The 24,758-nt window shown below is 38.0% G+C and overlaps 2 protein-coding genes across 4 annotated transcripts in view; one reads left to right on the top strand and one right to left on the bottom strand.

Moving 5' to 3' along the window:
• Positions 1–285: 285 nt before the first annotated feature.
• RTRAF (RNA transcription, translation and transport factor) lies at positions 286–15,324 on the top strand. The gene is made up of 8 exons (XM_050796937.1): positions 286–451; positions 2,081–2,205; positions 4,333–4,432; positions 9,118–9,204; positions 10,317–10,405; positions 12,425–12,493; positions 14,831–14,879; positions 14,997–15,324. Exons 1-8 carry the CDS (start codon positions 391–393, stop codon positions 15,149–15,151), a joined length of 735 nt encoding a protein of 244 aa, XP_050652894.1. The 5' UTR covers positions 286–390; the 3' UTR covers positions 15,152–15,324.
• Positions 15,325–15,431: 107 nt separating this feature from the next.
• The window catches only part of NID2 (nidogen 2), a 63,105-nt gene continuing 53,778 nt past the window's right edge, over positions 15,432–24,758 (bottom strand). For all 3 annotated transcript variants that reach the window (XM_050796865.1, XM_050796867.1, XM_050796866.1), the window contains 6 exons: positions 22,151–22,280; positions 21,489–21,660; positions 18,492–18,649; positions 17,166–17,289; positions 16,353–16,465; positions 15,432–16,107 (listed from right to left, as the gene is read on the bottom strand). In XM_050796865.1, coding sequence (XP_050652822.1) covers positions 16,097–16,107; positions 16,353–16,465; positions 17,166–17,289; positions 18,492–18,649; positions 21,489–21,660; positions 22,151–22,280 — 708 coding nt within the window. In that variant the 3' untranslated portion in view covers positions 15,432–16,096. The remainder of the gene's footprint in view (positions 16,108–16,352; positions 16,466–17,165; positions 17,290–18,491; positions 18,650–21,488; positions 21,661–22,150; positions 22,281–24,758) is intronic.

The raw sequence follows: 24,758 nt of genomic DNA, 5'->3' as shown, positions 1-24,758 counted from the left end.
CAAAACACTAAACAGTAATTCTGTAATCCAACGGGAGGTACAGAGAATACTAAAAGCCTACATATACTATTCTCTCCATGTCATAGCAAGAAAGAAAGGAAAGTAGCTTCCCAGTGGTTTTCTGCCTAGTGTACAACCAGGAAGCTGACAATAAAGTTTATTTGAGCGACGTCGTGCGCCGACGTGGCCCCGCCTCCCCAGTCGGAGCCTCGATTGGTGGGCATTTGCCGGCGGCCACCGCTTAAGCTACGATTGGCGGAGGCCGCCGTCATTTCGGAGCGTCCAAGCGCCAACCCGCCCTCTCGCCGCGTCGCCGGTGCCTGCGCCGCCCGCTCCACCTCGCTTCTCTCCCGGCCGAGGCCCGGGGGACCAGAGCGAGAAGCGGGGACCATGTTCCGACGCAAGTTGACGGCTCTCGACTACCACAACCCCGCCGGCTTCAACTGCAAAGGTGAGGCGACGGCCTTGGGCCGGCCGGGTGTCCCTGACCTGGGCGGCGGTCCCAGCCTCAGTGCCCCCACCCCACCTCCCCGTCGGGACCCTCGGCGGCCTGGTTTCCGCCGCCGGCCTTCGGGCCCCTCTCCTCTGGGTCGCCACGCACCTCGGCTCTTCGCCGCCCCTTCCCGGCTTCAAAGTCCTCTCACCTACTCCTGTCTCAGCATGTTACTTTCTGCACTTGCTTAACTCCAAACACCATGTAACTAGCTTCTCAGCACATAAAAGGAAGAGCATTCGTCTTTCTCACTCACTATTCAACTCCACGGTTCCCTGGGTAATTAGGCGATACCTTGAGCACCTGCTAATTATGGGCCAGCGCGGTGCTGGATGCTGAGGAAGGTGCTAACTTGAAGACTAGCTCACTGCCTGCCAGGAGCTAAAGGGTCGAGGGGTGCGAGGGGTGGAAGCAGTCAGAACCCACTGAGCGGTTTGAGACAGTACACAATGAAGTCAGGACCGATCACAGTGGGAGGGTAAGCGCGTGTAGTATCGGGCTAGTTGTGTTGTGTGGTCTTGCAAAAAAAAGTTAATAGCAGATGAATGGGAAGGTTGAATTGTAAATACAAAAGTATTTGCGATTTTACAGCATTAGACTTTTAAAAAGTAATAACGTTGCTACTCACTGTAACAAAACTACTGCCCACTACTACTAATTTCCTTTGTATAGTTCTGGCCTGTGATAGACTGGTAAGTTTGAAAGTGATCAAGTATAACTTGTGATACTCAGACCATTGTATAACTCTCAAGACCTTATAATGGAAGCTTGAATTTGACTCACAAATTGAAAATAATATCTAAGCAGGATGTCAGTGTTTTGTTGATCTCTTGTAGAAGCATATCAAATTATAATCTGTTGTTTTTCTGCTTTAACAAAGTAACGATGAAAATAGAGCCTTGTTCTGAATTGGAATCTTTGAGTCTCAATGTTCTTTTCTGTAAAACGGGATATTACCTACCTCAAAAGAGGTATGGGGAGGATTAAACAAAACAATGTATGCATTTAATGTGCAGTTAACATTACATGATAACAGTAGTCACAGTTTTTTGTCATTTAATTTCTTTTACTTTTGTTATTTATTTTACTTTATTACTTTGCTATAAATTTAACCTTGCCCTGTCTCCCCTTTCTGTCTGCAAAGGAACTGGAATATTAATATTTAACACTTAAATAGCAAAACTATGTGCCAGGCACTGTTTTTATCCGTATTTATTTTATTTAAGAAACTTCTTAAATAAAACAACTTCTTTTAATCTTCATAATTCTATAGGTAAGTTCTGTTAGCAGCCTCATTTTGTAGCTGAAGAATCTGAGGCACAGAAAATGTGGGTGATTATCCCAAGTTCACACAACCAGTAAGTATCTGGACCCAGAATTTGAATTCAGGCCAGGATTTGAACAGATCATTGTTAATCTGTACTTTCAACTCCAGAGTCTGTACTTTCAACTCCCTCTTTTGGTTTAATTAATTTAGTATTTTGAAGTTAAGAAAATTCCACAAGAACATATATCTGAACATATACCTGAGAAGGAGGTATTTTATATAGTGCTTCTAGTTATTTTATGTGATGTTTTTTATTGCAGATGAAACAGAATTTAGAAACTTCATTGTTTGGCTTGAAGACCAGAAAATCAGACACTACAAGATTGAAGACAGAGGTAATTTAAGAAACATTCACAGCAGTGACTGGCCCAAGTTCTTTGAAAAGGTAATGAATTAGGAAGTAAAGTAAAAGTACAGAGACCTTGTCTGAAAGTCATGTGAAGATGAGTGTAAAATTACTTTCTTCTTTTAAGATAAAAGTGATAATGATCAGTGTTAGGAAAGCTGGATGTCAGGGATTTCACTTTTTTGTTAGATGCATCTTTTGCTTTTAGAGCAAATCATTTTATGTCTTCCTACCAGGCTTTCATTATTAGATAGAAATAGTTTTCTCTAGAAACATGAAGTTTCTTAAATAAATAATGATGTAAATATTTCACTTTCCCTTTATGGCCCAAATCAGAATTTTTGTCAAACTGAAAACGTAGCAATAATACAGTGCTATTTCTTATATTAAAAGAAGACATTGGCCAGGTGTGGTGGCTAACACCTATAATTCCAGCACTTTGGGAGGCTGAGGTGGCAGATCATTGGAGCCCAGGAGTTCTGACACCAGCCTGGGCAACCTGACGAAACCCTGTCTCTACAGGAAAATAGAAAGTTAACTGGGTGTGCTGGCACACACTTTGTAATGTTAGATAATCGGGAGGCCGAGGTGCTCTACCACTGTGCTCCAGCCTGGGTGACAGAGTGACACCTTGTCTCAAAAAAAGATATCATTGACATGCTTGAAAACTAAGACTGTCATGTTTATGCTTATATTTAATGTAAACAGATATCCCTTGTTGTATACTAGAGAAATAGTCCTTGAAAGTTCTCTGGTATATCATATTTTTGTTCCTAAATCATTTTCCCATTGATTTCGTTTTAGTAACACTTTTGCATAAAAAAGAATTCTCAGAATAAAAATCCGTTTACAGTGTCATTACTTACATTAAACATTTTTATCAGTTATATTTGATGAGTGAGATATTTTTCTTGAAAAAGGCTGTTTTTCATTTGTTAGAGCAGTGTGATTAGGTACTTTCTTCGTGGAATCAGTGATTTTATAAATTAGGGATTGTATAAATTACATCAGTGTTGTTAACCTTTCCGTGTCTCAATTTTCTCACCAATAAGTGAGGGTAACAATGGTACCTCCCTCACAAATGTGGCTTTGTTTTTAATGAGTAACTGTTCACAGAAGTCCCTGGCGCATAGCAAGTGTCATAAGCTTATTACTACCAAGCCTCTATACTGCTACTATTAATACTACTGTATTCCTTTGCTCTTAGGAAATATTTTTAAAATTTTCAGTAAACTTCTTAAAACTTCGAAATATATTTTTAGGATTTTATGTTTGTTTATATTACATTTTATGGTCTATTCATGTGTACAAGACAATACAGAATTCTACATGTAGAAAGGTATTTAGAGAATATAAAACATTTTCCAGGCTGGGCATGGTGGCTCATGCCTATAATCCCAGCAGTTTGGGAAGCCAAGACGGGTGGATCACCTGAGGTCAGAAGTTCGAGACCAGCCTGGCCAACATGGCGAAACCCCGTCTCTACTAAAAACACAAAATTACCCAGGCGTGGTGGCGCATGTGTGTAATCCCAGCTGCTCAGGAGGCTGAGCCAGGAGAATCATTTGAACCCGCGAGGCAGAGGTTGCAGTGAGCCAAGATTGTGCCATTGCAATGTTGTATTACATATAATTAATGTTGCCTATAATACTATTATATGCAACATTTATTTGAATATACAGCTTCTGACATTTATTTAAATTACTTGGTTACACCCTACATGTATGTTACATGGCTACTCTTTTGAGTGGCATTTCCATAATATGAAAGTTAAGATTTAGATAATGATTTATTGCATATCCTTTTTAAAGTTATCTTTTTTAGTTAATTGCTGTATGTATATTGAGACTAGGAATCAGAAAGCTTTGATTCTAGTCCCGGGTGTAAGTTCTGTAACCCTTGGCAAGTGTCAATCTCTAGGCCTCAGCTTTCTCATCTATAAAATGAGGAAGTTCTCGTATTCTATTTTTTTTCTTTTTAAGATGGTACACTTAAATGTTCCCTTCTGTTGGGTTATATAATTGCATCAAAATGTAGTAATATAAATGTTATTTAAAAATTGTTAGGGATCCAAACTAAAGGTCTCTTTCAACTCTCCCATTCTTTTTTCTATGACTTTATGGTAATAATGAAACTGGTGATTTTTTTTTTTCTTCTCCCTCACAGTATCTCAGAGATGTTAACTGTCCTTTCAAGATTCAAGATCGACAAGAAGCTATTGACTGGCTTCTTGGTTTAGCTGTTAGACTTGAATATGGAGATAATGGTACGTTTTGTGGGGAATGTATCTTTTAAAGAGAGAGGAAGGATGGGAAAGGGAGTGTGAAAATGTAGGGAACTTAGCAGTTTGTTTTGTCTAATACTTTTTACCTTTGGATCATTCTTGTCACAAGTTAAAAGCACTTTTATTGTCTTTCATTGGTGTTTATATATTTCTTTTAGGATCTGGAAATTGTGCCCTCTGGAGAAGGCTAATTGTCTTCTCACAGAGTAACACTACTTTGATAATATGGTCTGCACCTTAGCCTTTCAAATTAAATTGTTGTTAGTGTCCCAGAATTGATGGGACTTTGAAGCATTGTTGCAGCAGGTAATTTCTCAAAAGTCTGAAACATGTCTAATGCCAATATACGTTAATACTCTGTAGGCCAGAATATGTTACTTATGTTTACTGTCTTATCATAGATACTTCTATGGTTGGAAGCTTCTGAATATTAGTACCTGTAGTAAAAACAATTTTTCTTTACACTTGCCTTTTCTCTTATTAGACCATTTCATTTTAGACCATTTCATTTTGAAAGGCCTGCCAGCATCTGAATGCAAGATTTGATTATCTTATCTGCATCCTCTGCATTTTGTGTTTTTTGGTTAGTTATAGTCCTCTTAATTATTTACTTTGGAAGCCTTTTTATATCTTGGCTTATCCCTTTCCTTTCATCCCGCCTACACTGACCTTTTCTTATGTTTGTTGTATCTTCATTTCCATTGGCATAATCCTAATTCTGGCTCTTGTCACTTTCTGCCAGGAGTATTGTAATACCTCCCATTAGTGTCACCTTCTGTTCTTAACTGCATAGCCAACCAAGCTAACTTTCTGAAACGTAAATCTATTTTAGGATGCCACTTGCTCCTTGTTTCCAAAGAACAGTTCTAGTTACTTATTCATATTAATAAACATCATACATATTCATAAACACTAATTTCCCATTTTCTATAAAAAGAATTTTAAGCTCCTTAGCCTGGTAGTTATTGATGACTGATATCCAGCCAGTATTCACATCTTGATATCCCAGCTAAATTAGAATACTGTTTCCTGTTTATATCCCTTTTCCCCTTCCGTTTCTTTGTTCAAACTTATCACTTGGCTAATATACCGTTTCATTCTCTCTCTACACATCTAAATCCTACCCATCTTTTTAAGATCCCTCTCATATGCTGTTGTATGTCTTAGCAGCAGTATAATTTCCCTCTGAACTTCCATAGCTTTTAACTCTATACCTTTTAAGTCATTAACCACTTTCCATTTTGCTTCTATGTCTTATTCGTCCCAGTAATTTGTAAGCTGATATTCAGCTTTGATTCCTGCATGGTACCTCTGTTAGCTTCCAATTGATGCTGTAGCAAATTACTACAAATTCAGTGACTAAAAACACAATTTATTTTAGAATGAGAAGGCTAACATTAGTCCCACTTGGTTCATGTCAAGTTGTCAGCAAGGTGGGTTCCTTTTGGAGACTCTTGGGGGAATCTGTTTCTTTGCTTTTTTACCTTCTAGAGGCTGCCCGAATTCCTTGACTCTGGCCTCTTCTTCCATCTTCAAGTCTAGCAGCATAGCATTTTCCAGTCTCTATCTGACTCTGCTTCCATTTTCATAACTTTGTCTCTGACTCTGATCCTCCTGAGCCTACCTGGATAATCCAGGATGATCCCCCATCTCAAGATTCTTAATTTTATCATATTTGCAAATCTTGCCATGTAAGGTAACACATACACAGGTTCTGGATAGGGACATGGACATCTTGGGGGGTACAGGTCAATATTGTGTCTGTCACAGTACCTGACATAGTTTCTTGCACACAACAAGTGCTTATCAATTTCAGTAATTATGTGGCAAATGCAATATATGTGAGTGTTTACATACACTGATTTGGAGCATCAGCCAGTTTTTTGCTGGTGCCTCATACTTAAATTTCAGAAGCCTTATGGCAAAAATCTTAAGGAAAGCTCAATTTGAGACTTCATTTACTTTTCCATTTAGTAACAAGTTTTCCATTAAAAAAAACTTGTTTTTCTTATTTTGGAAAATACATGTATTCATAAGCCTTGTGGCTTTAGTGTAGTATACATTTTAGGGCGTTTAACAAGGTCTTTTTATCTACCCTGCTCTGGATTGGTAGGAACTGTATATGAGCCAATTTGTAGCTTATCAAAAGTGTTTTTCAGTTATTCCCAAATTCTTACATCTGAGATTATGTTTTATTCTATTTGTTCCATTTTTATAACCTGTTAACCTTCAATGGTAGATGCATATGGTCATGTATACCTACAGTTGACTTAAGTACATGTATTTCTCAGTAATAGCATGTTCTTTTAGTGAATAAGAGAAGCTTGTGTATGAAATGTAAATTTTTCAATATTGAAAAAGTCAACATATAGTTGAAGGTGAATGGTATCAAAAGTGTATTAAAAGTCTAAGCTAGAAAACAAGTTTCATTTATTAAAATTCAGAATTGCAAAAACAGACATGAAAATTGGTCACATAATACTGTCTCCAATCAGTAGGAGGCACTGATGTTCTTTTGTGGTTTTACATTGATATGTTGCCTCCTTGACTTTCAAGTTACTTATTTTAAAATTTGCTGAAACCATTGTGAGTTTTTATTGTTTGTGCTCTACTACTTTTTGAAGCCTTCTGGTAGCTTGTCAACATGATTAATAACTGAAATTTTTTAAATATATAATTTCAGATGTGTAGAAAAATTACAAAATAGTACAAAGATTTTCATATACCTCAAGTCCACAAATGTAACATTTTACCTCATTTGCTTCATCCTTCTGTCTACACAGATACACACACATCATTTTTTTCTAAACGATTTGATAATAAGTTGTAGATGATTCCTTTTTACTCTTAAACACTTTAAAACACATTTCCTAAAAACAACTTTGTCTTATATAACCACAGTACAGTGATCAAAATCAGGAAGCTATCTTTGATATACTACTATTATTTATTCACGTTTTATCAAACCCCCAATTCTCTCAACAGAAAAAAACAACCCAGAACAATCCTGGATTATGCACTGCATTTAGTTTTTACATCTCTCTTAGTATATTAAAATCTGGAACAGTTCCTGTCTTTATTTGTGCTTCATGACCCTGACATTTATTTTGTAGAGTGTCCCTCATTTGGATTTATATGATGTTTCCTCATTAGATCTGGGGTTTATACTTTTGTTAGGAATAATACAGAAGTGATGTGTTCTTTTTAGTGCATCATATTAGGAGATATGTGGTAGTGATATGTGCCTTTACTAGTTATGTTGCTTTGATCTCTGGGTTACGGTTTCTCCAGTGTAAAGTTACTGTTTTCCTCTTTGTAATAAATACGTCTTGTGGGGAGGTACTTTGAGACTATATCAATTATGTTTTTGCTCCTCAAATTTCCCCCACTAGTTTTAGCAACCATATGATGATTCTTGCCTGCATCATTTATTATGTTGATCATCGACAAAGAGGTGTTTTTCTAATTTCATCATTTTTTTCTACATTTATTTGTTGGCTTTCTCTTGTAAGTTTTCCCATCTCTAATTTACTTGTTTGTTTAAATCAGTGTAGATACATAGATTCTTATTTTACTCAATGGATTATAATCCTTTCTGTCATCATGTACTTTGCTGTTTATATACTGCTCCAGATTTGGCCAGTGGAAGCCTTTTTAACTCTCACTTAAATTTTATGCTTTTATTTTTTCCTTGTTTCATTAACAGATCATGTAAGCACTCTATAGCCTAAGATGCCATTTTGAACATTAAGTTTAGTGAATTATTAATAAGTGTTATTTTTGAATTCCTTTTAAGTATTTTTTCAAATGAAAATAATAAAATCTACCTTTGGAATTCTGAATATCAAGTTTCCATGAAATAAGTTGGAGGTTTGTATATGATGGTGTATTTGATGTATTTGTTTTTGGAAAGCAAGGTTTTTGGATTTTATATACAGCATTCAAAAGAAGATGGGGGGAAGCGTACTTTTTAATGAGTTTGTATTTAATCTTACATAACCTATACTTAACCCTTCTCCCATTCTTCTACCCCAGATTTCAGAGGAAGCTGTAAAAGCAGATTTTTACCTTCCTAAAATTTACATGTTTGAAATGATTGCCTTTAGGAATGTTAATGAAAAGATATTTGTGTCACATAGTCCAGTAATTGCTTTAGCTTAATCACAAAGATAGTTACATTGTCTTTTTACATTTTCTATAGCAAAAATTAAGTTTGATTGAATGAGTTGTTTTATACTTTTACAGGTTAAGCATCCCTAATCCGAAAATCTGAAATCCTAAATGCTCCAAAATCTAAAACTTTTTGAGCACTGACATGAGGACACAAGTAGAAATTTCCACACATAAGCACTTAACACAAACTTTGTTTCATGCACAAAATTATTAAAAATATTGTATGAAATTACCTTCAGGCTATGTGTATAGGTTGCACATTGAACATAAAAATGAATTTTGTGTTTAGACTTTGGTCCTATCCCCAGGATCACCCACTTTATGTATGCAGATAATCCAAAGTCTGAAAAAATTAAAAATTGGAAATGATTGGCATTTCCAATAAGGGATACTCAACCTGTAATCAGTTTGGCTCAGTTAAATTTGGTAAATAGCAGTAGTCATTTTACCTTGAGTTGCAGTTCTACAAGTTATATTTTTGCCTATTTTTATAGCTGAAAAATACAAGGATTTAGTACCTGATAATTCAAAAACTGCTGACAATGCTACTAAAAATGCAGAACCATTGATCAATTTGGATGGTGAGTATATAAATGCATAACATTGAACATCAACATTTTTGGTTTCTTAAATGTTTTTTACTTTGAAGAATGAAGTCCACGTTTACCTGGTTTTAGTAAATTAAGAAGGATCCATGCAGACAGCATTTATGTTGACATTTTATTCTCTATAATGTTTTTATAATGTGCTTTCTCCTTCCCCTTGGATTTGAATATCTGAATGTTAATTTGATTTGCTTCTAGTAATTTGGAGTTTTGATTTGTATAATCATGGGGGTCATTGTTTGCCTTTTTGAATGTATAAATTTCTTTTAATCCAATGACTATGAGACAAGTGGTAAAATTTTCCATTGTTTTAAGTCCCGGATGTCTTAGTAATTTCCCTTTTTAAAAGTATGAAGAATCTAATTACCTAAATTAGGATATGTAAAATATTCGTTCACTGCCTTATTCATTGTGACCTATAATTTAAGAGGTAACCCTTTTGAATGAGTGAGCCTCTTGGACACTCCAGAGCTGCTGCTTAGAGAGAAGGTTTTGGGAAAACTATCCATTGAGGGGATCTATGTACTAAAATTAATGGCCTTGGGAATAAATGTTAATTAAAAATGCTGCATAATTTAGCCTTGCAGAAAAAGTTACAGGACAAATATAATGTGAGTTAAATTACTCATTTATTGGATTATTCAGTTTGGCTGATGAAATACAGATACTTCTTGACTTAGGATGAGATCATGTTGTAAAGTCGAAAATACCGTAAGTCAAAAATGCATTTAATACCCCAAAAGACCCATTGTAAAGTTGAAAAATTGTAGCTGGAACCACTGTAAGTTCAGATTTTCCTCATCTTGCACTAGGGTTACATCCCACTGAACTCATTGTAAGGTCAAAAAATTACAAGTCTAACCATACTAAGTTGGGGACCGTCTCATATGGTAATAGGAAAACCATTTTATCCTACCAATTTAATTGTTGATAGTCTACAGGGCTTTGTTTTTTCTCTTGTGAGTAGCAGTTTTAAAAACTAAGAGATTTGTTGTTACCAAAAAGTTAAAACTGTTTTTGTATGTTCACAAATACATCTTAATTATACGTTTGCAGAGTTGTAAGTTTTTGTTTTTAATCTTTTATAGTAAATAATCCTGATTTTAAGGCTGGTGTGATGGCTTTGGCTAACCTGCTTCAGATTCAGCGTCATGATGATTACCTGGTAATGCTTAAGGTCAGCTTCATGTTCTTGATTCTTGACAGAAACTGTGCACATAGAAAAATGTGTTTTCTAAATATTAATTCTTGTTATTAAAATTATGGTTGAATGACTAAAATACACAGAAGAATATGAGACATAAAGCAGATTTCATGGTTTTATCTGATTTGGATTGTCTGTTTTCTGCCTGCACTATGCTAAATCCTTTGCAAAGATGTTCTCATTCAATCCTGCCAGCAATCCTAGAGACAGCTGCTAATATCTTTTTAAAAATGTATATCATATGAAGAAACTGAGACTCAATGTCTAAGATGACACAAAAAATGACAGAGCCAGGATTTTAAGCACTGTAACCCTGTGGTCCATTGTTTTTCCCACAGTATCCTACTTCTGTTTAGTCTTTTTAATGATTCATGGTCCACATTTGTTAAGATGGTAGAAAATGCCAAATGAGTAATGGTGAATTTGGTTAAAAATATATAACCCCAAAATCTCTTTGAGAAATGAATCTTTCTGTCCCCAGTGCTAGATAGGCCACTCAGTTCATAACTATACTTCAGGGATCCCAGTAATCTGAAAGAGGTCTCTTGTTTCTGAGAGAAATCATAAACTTCAGAAGATTTATTCCTAGTAATCGTGAAAGTACAGTGGTGTGGATCAAGGGAGTGGTACTTAAGATACCAGACTTGGAAATTATTTTAGAAATTATTACTGATTTTACAAGAGATTAAAAGCTTTTAACTAGACCTTGTGCATGTAAACTACTTTGTGATAAGTTGAATAATTACATTTCACTCTACCCAAGAGATTAAGCCATAACTTACCATGCTTTTTAGAATTTTAGGTATTAAATGTCAGTTTTAACAAGACTATTGTATTCCTAAGTTATTACAATTTTCTATACTGAATCTGAATGTTAACTTGGATTTTCTCAATCCAGATTGCATGCCAAAAGACAAAAATGTTTTTAGTGAAATTTAGCTATTTCAAAGGCTTGTTCTTTATTCTGACAATTATGTAAATTGCCTTGGAACTGTTCTATAGTGATCATGTCAGTTTTAATCGTAAAGTGAGAGGAGAGTCAGACAATGCATAGCTTATTTGGGGTGCTTTTGTTAGACTTCAAAACCCAAGGGGATAAAGTATAAATCAACTACAATAAAGTGCTATAAAATTCTAGTCCTAGCTGCACATTTGTCCCTTTTGAGTTATTTTAAGAGGCACTGAAACAGTAACATAATATAGAAAACATCTTAGTACATTTGCCAAGTACAAGAATCAGTATATTAACTGGCCTCAAACTATTTAATAACGTCTGCAATCACTGTTAAACATTGTTTGAATTCTCTTTTTCAAAGATAACATTTGGTTTTTTATTTAAAAATTATAGTTTAAGTTTTCACACTGATTTTTGAGTTGTAATTGTCATCTCCCTAATTAAAATTCCATTTTTTTTAAATTTGATTTTTAAGTGTGTATGGATGCTTGCATGCATGCCTACCATAATGAAGTGCCTTGGTGATGAAAACCACCAATGGTGTCCTTTGAAAGGTATGAAAATATTTTACTAGAGTGAAGTGATGAAAGCAAAGTAAGACAGTATGTATGATTTGATACCCTTTGTGCCAAAAATGTGTATTCGTGCTAAGCATGCTTGTCATTTCACACTTTTAGCGAGGGTAAGGAATCTGTAGGGGATCGCAAGGCTCAGGGGTAGGAAGGAGACCTACTTTTTACCATGTTTCTTGCTGTATTTAAAGTTGTTTTTTACCAGGCACATGAATTACCTATTCAAAAAATGGTTTTAATTGTTGCAGGCACCACTCGACATTATTAAAATACTAGAAGCGTGAAAGGTTACATTATATTAGTGGTTGATTTTTTTTTTAATTTTTAATTTATTGGAGAGTTTATTAATAAACTTAGGTAATTCTAACTTCATGAAACTTAGCATCCTTATTCTCTGGGCTCATAGAAGTAAAGGATGACAGGCACACAGCCTATAAAAAGTAAAAATATTTTTGGGTTTCTTAGGCAATTCGAATTTTGGTTCAGGAGCGCCTGACACAGGATGCAGTTGCTAAGGCAAATCAAACAAAAGAGGTATGTTTCTATAAATCCTAAATAAGTTGTTAATGAACATTTCTTCTGGTATTGTCATGATTTAAACTTTGCATGTATCTGTTTAAGATATCCATTCTACATTGGAACAACTTAAAGGATAGCTTACTTCAGTGCTTCCTAAAGCAAATTGAATGTATTCAGTGCCTAGGGGGTCCTTTTTGAGTGAAAAATCAAACTTCACTGAAGTTCCTCTCACTTTGTAACTTAAAAAAGCTACAAGTAGCTCATTCACAGTCCACAAATTATGTCTGTGGGCTGTTGAAGTTTAATTAAAAGGATTTACCCTTACGAAACTTACTGGATTATTTTGACTCATGCTGGAGAAGAAGGAACACACCTCACTACAAATTACTTTTCTTTTTCCATATAAATTCTATCCTTGCTTTTATTTCTTCAGAGTAAATTGTTTTATTCAATTTCCTGGCATAAAACATGAGAAAGTAATTTGGCTAAGGTCACCTAGTTGGTAAGTGATTGAGCTCAGGCAGTCTGATGTGAGAGCCTGTGCTCTTATGATAGGTGGGGAGAAGGGTCCATGTGTGGATGTCTGCATGAGCTTGTCAATCTGCCCAAGTGAAGGGACAGGGGGTTCTGTTGGAGTGTAAGGTTCAAGGTACAGGAGACTGAAATGGTATCTTTCAGTCCTACCTTGTAGGCTGAGAAAGCTATATCCCATGACTACCTTCCCGTTCAAGAGAAAATATGGAATATTTTTATATTATATCAGAAATCCCTATATGCCTAAAGTTTCATTGGCTGTGCAGCGGTAGAGAGACTGTCCTCAGGTCGGCAGCAGCATCTGATAACACCTCCCTCCTGCAGCAATGACTGTAGTTGTAGTGAATGCCTTGGGCACAACTATGTTGTTTGTCCTCCCTGCACCACTCCCCCATCTCCCAATGTCTTTTGTCCTCCAGCTCCTTTAGGCAGGCCCAGCAGTGTTAAAAGGTTACTAATGCCAGGGCAGCATCTCTGAAAGACACAATTTTCTTTTAAAAGTTCTTATTAGCTCGTTATATGTGAATCGGGCCACTGGAAGTTGGATTAAAGATCAGCTTATTTCACCACATTATAGAACACACAGTAAATTGTTCTGGCGTAATAAAGTCATTCATTCATTCATTCATTCAACAAAACTTTGTCTGATTTGGAAAGCAGCGTAAGGCTTAGCCAAATCTCTTTGCTCTTGTTTGTAAAGTAAAATTTAGTTTTATTTTTAATGCTCCACATTTTAATTTTGGTGTCATCTCAAAAGATACCAACCTATAACAATTTAGTGGAGTTCTTATAGTTTAGTGTACTTGTAACCATTTATAACTAGTATTTGAGGCATCTGGTAGTTTTCAGGGGTTGCTTGGTGGCCTGTTGGCAGACAAAGGAAAAAAAATGGAGCCTTTGGTACTAGATGAACATATAAAGCCACTCAGTATAATTCTGCTCTTTAATTTTGTTCACTTGTGCTTTCATACCCATTGGTTTCTTCACAGTTAATCTGTTAGCTGTTTTAAAGCAGATAGAGCCTAGGTAGATTTACATTACTAGATAAGGCAAGAATTGAGCAGCAACTAAAGCATTTGAATAGTAACAGGTTGTAACATTGAAAGAATAGGTAGTGTGTGTTTTTCTTGGCAATGATATTATATAATCAGCAGGAAGTACAGACTGCCTGTCCTCATTTTAGAGATTTGTTTCTGTGAAGTTTGGCACCACAGAATGGCATCATCATAGTCACCATATTTAGTATGTCCATAGGTGCTGAGTGGTTTAGTTTTTCATTTTCCTAGACTGTTTCAAAGTAACTTTCAAGTCAATTCTTGAAAGTTAAATTACACCTAAATCTTGGTAAACACCATGCTGGCTGAAAAAATACATATTTTAGATAGGTTTGTACAATTCGTAAAGACAAATTAATGTGCTCAGAAATGGAATATAAGGTACTATTTTTGCCCTTTATACTGTTGCTTACAGTTACCAAAATAAGACAGTAACAGCCCCGCTCAACTCGCCTTCCACAGCAGTAATGACAAGGCACTGCTGCAATAAGGATATATTGTTTTGTATGCCTGGTCTAAAGGATTGGATGAGCTGTAGAGCTTCCTGGTACATTTAAAGCTAACTTTTATCCCCTAACCGGTTGAAATAGGGAAAACTCGCTAATCACAAGGCAAATATAAACAAAATTCTTAGTTCCCTTATCCATGCAGCTAAGAGAGTTAAGACACCAGAATAGCTAGGTGGTTTTCAGTTTCAGATGAGAAAAGGATGCTGTTCTTAACCATAAATACTCTCATTTTGTCTTTTTTTTTTTTTTTAAAGGGCTTGCCTGTTGCTTTAGACAAACATATTCTTGGTTTTGATACAGGAGGTAAGTGATTTTAAATTCAAACTATATTTTAGAGACTGAATACTTGGGGGGGGGGAAGTAAATGGCCTTAAATATAAAAATTATGTATTGAAGCAGTGTTCTTTTCTCATAAAACAGATGCAGTTCTTAATGAAGCTGCTCAAATTCTGCGATTGCTGCACATAGAAGAGCTCAGAGAGCTACAGACAAAAATCAATGAAGCCATAGTAGCTGTTCAGGCAATTATTGCTGATCCAAAGACAGACCACAGACTGGGAAAAGTTGGAAGATGAACACTTTAGGACTTTAGCTTCTCACCTGCTTAGTACAATTGGGAACCATACACTTCCGGCATGTTTGGAAATCAAAATGTCACATTCTCGGGGGAGGAAGCCCAGAAAATTGGGTATGTTCTAGAGATTTACCACCATTGCTTTTTTCTTTAATAAAGTTTAAGAAAGTAGAATTTTTATTATGTGCTGTATGTTTGCATAAATCACCTTTCTCCTTTGTGGTTAAGGGCATATATGCCAACCCCCAGCTTTGTCCTAGAGACAATATAGATCCCTTAAGTCATAGGAAAACTTAAAACACTTTATTGGAGTAATCTAGAAAATTTTAAAACTGTTACATCTTTGGTATTTATAAATGTGATACTTTCTGTGGGTACTTCTATAGAGGCACTACAGGATCAGAAAATGCAAACTGAATCATTTTAGCACCTTTTGATATAAATAGAAATGCACTGATGCAGAGGTAAAAAAATTTTAGAACTTTTGTTGGGAAACTATAAATAATTGGTCCTTTCCCATCAGTTCTGCATTGGCTTCTCCAACTGTCAAGGTTTAGGATTGTATTTTTATATTGATCACATGTGCTTTAATTTCTTGGCCAGAAGGAATCCATAGCAAAAATCACATTTAGAGTCTTAAACTCTTAGTTGAATGAATTTGACCTTTTAAATATTAATGATAAGTGTTTACAAGAAGTTGCTTTAAAGCAACAGTTAAAATTCTATTACCTTTTTAAACTTGCAATAACCTTCATTTTTAAAAATACAGTAGTAAAGATTGAGGTATCAACTTTTCACAAAAGTCTTTTTGCACTAAATAATGTTCATCTTGTATGTTCAGGAACGTCTAATGGCCAATTCCTTTTTTACTTTGCCTTTGCAGTCACTGTTCTTCAGGGTCCAGGTTCTGATTGTAAACTCCAAGTCTTCCTTTACATTACTGCATTTACTTTCTTCCTGTGAGAGAAGAGCAGGGGTGGGAGAGGGTGGTGGGTGAGTATATTGTAGCCAAGTTGCAACAGCAAGTCTTTGCATTTTGTGTATAAACTAGGTAGATTTAAGGTAGTAAAGACTGGCCCTCAGGGCAGGAAGAAAGCAATGGTGGCAGTGTCACAGGCAGCAGGGGTAATCAAATACCATATATATCTCCCCCCTTCTCTACCCTGCTAATTTAAAGGAGCATCCTAAAGCATATTTTTTACCTGTTGGGCAGTAGGGGTAGACTGCAGTTATCCCGTAGAGGTGAGATCGTTGTTCTGGGAGATACTCATCAGTAAACTGGCCACTATGTTTATTTACTGATACAACACCATCTCTGGTGACAGAAAGGAAGAGTGAATTCAGGGAGAGTCATTTACAAGATTAAGAAGTTAGCTACAAAAAGTGAGTTGCAATAGAGGAAAATTTCTGGCAGCTTTCTCTGTCCAAGGGCTGATGCTAAAGCCACACTAAAGTTTGAGGGACCATTGCTCTAAATCTGTTGGTCATCTCTAGCTGCATGTTACAATCACATGATGAGCTATCAAATCAGATTTGTAGGGCATGGGGTAAAGGGCCTAGACTTTAATGTTCCACAGTTCCTCATTTGAGAGCTCGTCTAAATAGTATTTTTCGCTCTCTCAGACAATATGTCCACAGTGTTAGTCAAAAACCAACTTAAGCTCTATATTCAATATAGTTCATGGTATCAAGGGTAGTCTTACTCTCTAAGGAACATATTTAGATTAATATGCTTCCTTTTGAGATAGTTCATTATCAAATAGCTTTGCTACTTTTTAAGCTATATGTGATCAATACCATTCAATTTCTGGGTGAAGTAAAAGGATGATTTCAAAAACATGAAAGGATGAAAAGAAACATCCTTGAAGGATCTTATCTGCCAATGAGGAGGTGACAAAACAAAAGCCTCAGAGGTCTTACTGAGTAAAGTCACGTACTGACTTTTTGTAAAACAAGTGGCGTGTCCTCTGGAACAGTTGGCCTTTTCAGGCTTGTCCAGAATGTGTGGGGCTCACCTCCTCCAGTCTGTGTGGTAGAAGTGATCTGCATAGCTTACGATGCTGAAGGGGTACTTGAGATTGTTGTGAATGACACGCCGTCCAGTTCCATCAGGTAGTGTGCACTCCAGTTTTTTGGTTCCTTTTAAAACAAAGGGGGAAAATGAGGTCCTTTTACACCACGGAGTAATAAGTTGCTTTGCCAAAAATGAATGACAGATTCCTTCTCCAAGAAAACAATGGAAGAACGGGGAAATAAGGTATTTTACTTCCATTGCAGTCATAGATTAACAACTGTAATATTACCTGTCCTATTACTCATCTCCAGTTTGTTGGATAGCATTCCAGTTTTTAGTAGAGATTCAAACTTTCAATCCTTTTTTGGAAGACAGGATTGCATTTACTGAAATCTGGTAAGTTTCTGCCTAAGTAGGGCATTAGACGTAATTATTTTTATAATTTGTGTGATTTCAAGCCTTAGCTTATAAATTATAACATCTGGGTAAATACTTGCCCTTTGTAAGCTATGTGTATAATTACGGAGGCAGCCTTTTAACCAAAATCCTTAGTATTTTAAAAATATTTTCTAGGTAGGAGGGAAAAAGTGACTAAAATGGTAACATATTTCAATGTAAAGGAATCAGTCTTAAAAATTTTTATAATAACTAAACCAAGAATTTCCAAGTTTCACATTTCGCATGGAGCCCTGATTTAAATTTCAAATACTTTTAAGAAATGTAACTTGTTTTAAGCAACTGGGTTATAAAAGTGACCTATGTGCATTATAGGCCCTTTTATTAGATTACAAATTCAAGAACAGTCTTTTTCATATTCTTTAGTATAGAGCTAGACACACAGCATTTTTTCAATTGTGCTGATGAAAGCAAACAAATTTGGGTTGCTAATACCCATGCTATTACTGAAGGAAGCCACCCTGCTACAACACTTTTCAAAGAATGTCTTTAGCATTATAACAGATGTTTATAGATAAGTTATAGTGACCCACTCTCCCTGCACCAGAAGAATAACTTCAGTTTGTCAGTTCAACAGTGGCTAATATTTCTTTTAACCATTAAAAATATGCCAAGCACTCATGGTCAGGCAAGCAGTACAAATTAGCTTGATATAGCCTTCCCTCCACCCAAACCCCAGAAAGTTCATTTTAAGACTCATTTAATAGTATTTAAAAGTTTACAGAACAGAGAAAGGAGATTATGTGCTCTACTGTTAGAAATGTGTTTAAACCAAAAGATCTAAGTGATGGGATTTGATTTTGTAGTACAGTCTATTAGTGCTCACACTCACTATAATGAGGGGTTATCTGCATTCCATCAGTAGTATTACCTGCATCTGCCCAGCAGAGCAGTTTAGAGAAAGGGTCAAAGGTTAAGCCATTGGGCAATCCAATGTCTGTATTGATCAGAATTCTTCTGTTTTCTCCATCTAAAGATGATGTTTCAATTTTAGGAGCTTCTCTATTCCAGTCTGTCCAGTACAAGTTGCTGTAAGTTAAAAATCAAGATTGTAAAAGAATAGCTATGTAGCCTGTGGTAGTCAGCATCTAAGCAGCCCGCAGTGATCTCCATCTCCTCATGTATTAATAGTCTTAAGCAATCCCTTTGAGTCTGGGCTGCATTATTTAGTATCTTGCTGTGATACTAGTGAGTAGAGTATAGCAGAAGTGATAGGCCAATATTAGGTCTCAAAAACTGGTTTCTGCCTTAGGTGCTCTCTCTCGCTCCCTTTGAGGGAAGTTGGATGCCATGTTGCAACCTACCCTATAAAGAGGAACATGTGCCAAGGAACTGGTGTTCTTGAGGGCTGTTGGCCAGAGACATTAGTCCTGCCTACAACCCATGTGAGCATGCTTGGACTGTGTCTTCCCCAAGCTGAGCCTTGAGATCACTGCAGTTTGGCCATTACCTGATTGCAGCCTTGTGAGAGACTCCATCCCTGAGGAGCTCAGTGAAGACTCCTGACTCACAGAAACTGTGAGACTAAATGTTGTCTTAAACTGCTGAGGGTTTGGGCAATTTGTTACACAGCTCTAGAGGTAACACAGCCATATTCCACTTTTACCTGTGTCACACGGTTTTCTGATTATTGTAACTATGCGGAAGAAGTCATTACTAAACTACTATCAGAATCCCTGCCTCCAAGATACCCACCTTGACTCAACTGCCCCCAAACCCTCTGTTTGTTGAAATCTTGAATTGAATCTTGGGTTTAGAATAGAAGCAAAGACAGCTGTTAGGAACGGCTTCAATATAAACTGTGGAACTTGAAGAGACGTGGACCAGGGATTTTTAGAGGGAAACTGTTCTTTTTCTGCCAAAAATACAATTTGGTACTTGAAGGGGAATCTCGGTTATCCTGTACCTGGCACCCAGGGATGGAAGCCTTTTAAGTTAAGCACTTTACCTTTTAAATGCCACGTTAAAAATGAAAGATATTCATAACAGATACTAACTAGGAAATAATATGGTCCTATTAAGTGGAAATAGATTATTATAAGGAAACAGGTTTATAGAGCAGAAATAATGTTGAAAGCACTTTTTATAAAATACTGTTTTATAAAAGCTATAGAAGCTTTGAATAAAGCAGTTGAGCTATAGAGAACCTCAGAGAGAGAAGAAACCATAGGTTACACCCCTGTTGTGAATTTCATCCCTTATGCCCAATAGATGAAGCAGAGAGAAGCTGAGAGCAAAAGCCAGAAAGCAGTTTCCACTTTGTGCTAAGGTAGAAGTGGCCAGAAGGTAAAGCATGCATTTTCATTCCTTCATCCCTTCTGATCAGTCTCCTCCCCAAAATGATTTTAATATCATCAAAAACGTCTGAAATAAGCTCACACAGGTATTTGGTATAGATTATTTGGGGGATTGCCAGAGGAAGAAAGTTGTCAAGGTGAAATCTATAGAAAGCAAATGAGAAATATGCAGGAAGGCTTGACAACCATTCTGTTAAGCAGTTCAGGGAGATGTAATACATGTGTTTTATTGAAACCTGGTTCAAGGTGGGTTTTCTTTTCATTAAAAATTAAGTCCTTTAGCATTTCTATTTGCTGTCTGGATAAGAAAATTCTACTTTCATCTTGGCTGTGTTGTGGATTTCAGCTTAAAAGTATGCTTTTTACCCAGACTCCAGAGACATGGCCAAGGTATCATTGCTTACAAGATGGCAGCTCTCCCCAGTTTTCAGGTCAAGTACCAAGAAGGAATGAGGGGCCAGACACAGTGTCTCATGCCTGTAATCCCAGCCACTTTGGGAACCCAAGGCGGGTGGATCACCCAGGGTCAGGAGTTGGAGACCAAAATGGCAAAACCCCGTCTCGACTAAAAATACAAAAATTAGCTGGACATGGTGGCACATGCCTGTAATCCCAGTTACTCAGGAGGCAGAGTTTGCAGTTAGCCGAGATTGTGCCACTGCACTCCAGCCTCGGCGACAAAGCAAGACCTTGTTTAAAAAAAAACAAAAAAACAAAAAAACCTTCCAAATGTCAGAAAGGCAAGCCTATGGAAAGAGTTTTTAAGAGGGCTATTAATTCATGTTGTTAAGTCAACTGGAATAGAGATACACCTTTTCCTTTGTGTAGAACCCAAAGTTTGAAACCACCTTTGAGGCTCTGCACTAAGTATTTCATAGTCAAAAAGTACTTACCTGAAAATTAAAGCTGAAGGTTTTCTTTACTGATTTGAAGGGCATCAGGGAATTTCATTTCACAGAAACTCCACTTAAACATGGCAAGAGTTTCTCAAGATATAAAAATTCACCCTGGTTCTAACAAGTACTGAGACACTGAACAAATCCTGTATGTCACATTTGATGACCTTAGCAATTATCACAGACAGGGAAAATGTTTATCTTGATTTCTGCTACAGCAACACTGAGGCCAGAGGTGCTGCCTGAGCTTTGGTTAATGTCACTTGATGTAGGTCAGCCCTACCGTGGGCTTCAACCCTGGTTTCTAAATGTGCTGCTGGAGGAGTCCCACTTCACTTCCAGTTTAAGTGTCATCTGAGACCTTGCCTGATCATTTGATTCAGAGTAGCCCTAATTCTCACAACACGATCTGAATTTTCTACATATCACATCACAGACTAATACTGTTTATACAGTCTTGTTTCCTACTAATAGAATATAAGGCCATGAAAGAACAGACCTTGTCTTTTCCTAGAGCAAGTCCTGACGCCTAGTAGATCCTCAGTAAATCTTTGTTACAGGAATGCATTTGAGCTTTCACACACTCTTGTTCTGACCTTCCTCACACTATTTAAAACCCAAGGGCTTCACATCAGGATCTACAGGTAAGAGGAGAATTAGGGAAGCCCAGCTGACCCTCGGATTGGATCCACAGCGATGGCGCGGGGATTCACCAGATCTGTGTGGAAGAGGACCTTGCGCTCAGAGCCATCCAGCAGGGCGCTCTCTATCTTATCCATGACACTGTCCGTCCAGTACATTGTTCTGCGGATGTGGTCGATGGCAAGTCCTTCAGGGCTTATCAGACCTGGAAATAAAGCAAAGTCAGGACTGGAAATGGAGGGCAAACCTGAAGCCCTCCAGGAGTGGGGTGGGGCAGGGGGTCAGCAGGGGAAAACAAAGCCCAAGTGGCTCTAAGTCCCCAAGAACCAGGTTAATAGAGAAACGAGTACTTTTGTTACATATTCTACTACCTCTAGCTTCTAGACCAGACCTACCAGTTTGATGACAGCCGGCATCCACAGTGCCAGAGCCAGACTGAATAAGGCCTCATCCCGAATTCTTACCATGAGTTCTGTTCTTTTGAGAATCGCTCACAGTAGGAATCACCTATTTCATTCCTTATGTATGAAGGTGTTTGCTTACAGAGGGGCTAGTCTTATACAGCTCAATAAAATGACTTGCCTAAAACTTAACCTCCCCTAGGAGAGAAAAATCGACGGGAGACTTCAGCATATAGTAGACAAGTGACTGTAGAATCAAATGAAATGCAGACTCTGCTGAGTGAAGCTGCTGACCTGAATTCACGATTGTCTCAGGCTCTGCTCCCAGTTCCAGACTGGCACGGCTGATTGTCCGTCCAGCGACATCTGTCCAGTACACCATCCTCTCCCGGCAGTCGTAATCAATCCCCACGATTATGGAGCCCTTTGTGCACCAAATCATAGAAGAATTAGGTTACATTTCCCCTTTGTTCACACTCAGCTGCCTTGCTCATGCACAGCTGCACTGAGCAACACTGCACTGTGATCCTGCAGGCAGCAGAGCAGAGTAGCTGGACATGTGGGCACTCTGGGGTGATATCCAGGCTCAGCCACTTACTAGCCATGCAGCTTTGGGCATTTAACCTCTCTATGCCTTTGTCTCATTTGCAAAATGAGGCCAATAGTGTACCTGCTTCATATGGTTTCTATAAAAATACTGTAAATGCTTGTAAAGTCTCCTAATTAGTAATTGTTATACAGTAAGCCCTTCAATAAGTGCTATTATGACTGATTTAAAAAAAGAAAACCAGCTCCTTCAGTAATTAGAGGACATGGCCTTAAGCGAAATAAGTTTTTAATATTTTACTGGGTAAAAACTGAATCCCGATGTCATCAGCACTTTTCCAAGAGCCTTAATAAAATTTGCCACTATATGCCAACAAAATCTACTCTCCCCTCCTCTGTGAATATGAGATCTTTCCTCTACCTGAAGTGCAATCACCTATACTCTTGCCCCAGACTCTTAGAAGGAGACAAGACATTGGTTATATCCTGTATTGAAGTATAGCCAGGCACAGTGACACGCCTGTAATTCCTGTCCGTTGGGAGGCCAAAGCAGGAGGATTGCTTGAGCCCAGGAGTTTGAGACAGCAACATAGTGAGACTCCGTCTAAAAAAAAAAAAAATTTACTGGGCATGGTGGCACGCACATGTAGTCCCAGCTACTCAGGAGGCTGAGGTGGGAGGATCGCTTGAGCCCAGGAGGGTCAAGGCTGCAGCAAGCCGAGATGGTGCCACTGAACTCCAGCCTGGGCAACAGAGCTACATCCTGTCTCAAAAGCAGGAAAAAGTCTACAATTTGTTGGGTTAAGGAACTAGGGAGTAGTGGTCATCCAACCTCTGGCTAGTGAGGTCTCTCCTCATTGCTAAATAAATGAGTCTTTAAAAAATGCTGAGTCTGACATTTTTCTACAACTCCATGCAGAACTTGCTTTGTTCAATGTTCAATCCAGGCTCCTGCTCTGAGAAGCCAACACTCAGGGATTATCTGGCTGTCCCTGAGGTCATACAAGTTCCTGCCTTGCCTAACAGCCTCCTGGGGCTTGGCTTCACTTACACCCCCTGGGAGCATAGTCAGCACAAGAAAGATTGTACAAAACGGGATTTGGCTCCATTGGGGGGGTGGGAGGGGAGGGGAGGGCTAAGGTCAACTACACTTTCATTTGAAAATTAAAAGGTCATTTGTCCCAGGCAAGAGTGCACGTTGAAATGAGCTTCCATTAACCCAGGGAATCATGGGATTCATAAACCCATGTCATAACCTCAGGTTAGAGAAAACGTCCCAGTTTTTTCCTTTAAGTAAATTTCCCTAAAATGTGCAAATAACCCATGTCCCATTTCTTTCAGTTCCACTACCACTACCATCACCACCCTGTCCCGGTCAGGGGCATGTTCAGAAAGGCAATCAAGCTCTATGACTTGACTAGAATAAAAGAAGGTTAGCTTAAAGTGATGTCAACTTCTTAGTCTCTACCTCTTCCAGAGAAAGTTTTACAAAACAATATGAGAGTTTTCTTGGGGGAGGGGATAGGACCCAAAAACTCGAATCTTAAAAAGAACACATCTCTTCCTAAAACACTGGCTGTTTCTAAGCTTTTCTGGAACCAAATAAGTCGTTCATTTACAGAAGTAAATGTAAACATGAATGCCATACTATTCTTTCTTATGGATGAGCAAGTGCCTGGAGTGTGACGTTCAACAATGGAATTAGATTATTTTCCACTGTGTCGATGCTGTTTTAGAGAGCTACCCTTGTTTTTCCCCCGTTTTAGAGAAAACCCTCTCCCCAGAATGGGGTGCCTTGCATTAGGGAGGCTGCTGGCTCAGGAAGCATCAAGCATCCCCTGGGGAAGGCGCCATCCACTCCTCTCCCAGCGTCTCACACACACACCTCAAGTTTTCATCTAGAGTCAGGGAAGCTTAGGAAAGAAGTGGGTCAAAGGGACAGAACCAAAGTGAAAGGGAAGGGCTGCAGCGGTGAGACAGTCATTAACTGACTTCCAACTTGGGAGTCCCCAACAAATCGCAGACACCACACCTTGTGGCTAGTCCTCCTGTCACTTTGATTTCCAGGATTTCTATGGAGATGTTATGACATACAGAGAACCCTGAGGACTTAGGGTAAGAGTCTGTCCATTTTCCCTTGGATCACCATACAGCCTCCATATGCTGACAAGTCTACAGTTCCCTTTCCATATATCTGAAACCCCATGAACAAACCAGAGCACAGCCTTAGTCAGTGACAGGTGACCCCCAGCAACGGAGAGCCCTGGTTCTGTGGTGGTGGCATCGGGCCCATGCCAATGGGCTGCAGCTCAGAAACCCTCCAGGACTTCCCTGCCCCAGTCCACTGCACCGCAAC

Source organism: Macaca thibetana, chromosome 7 (assembly GCF_024542745.1).
Source record: "Macaca thibetana thibetana isolate TM-01 chromosome 7, ASM2454274v1, whole genome shotgun sequence".
Lineage (NCBI taxonomy): Eukaryota > Metazoa > Chordata > Mammalia > Primates > Cercopithecidae > Macaca > Macaca thibetana.
Note: the sequence above shows the minus strand (reverse complement) of the source record. Positions and strands in the feature narration are given on the sequence as shown.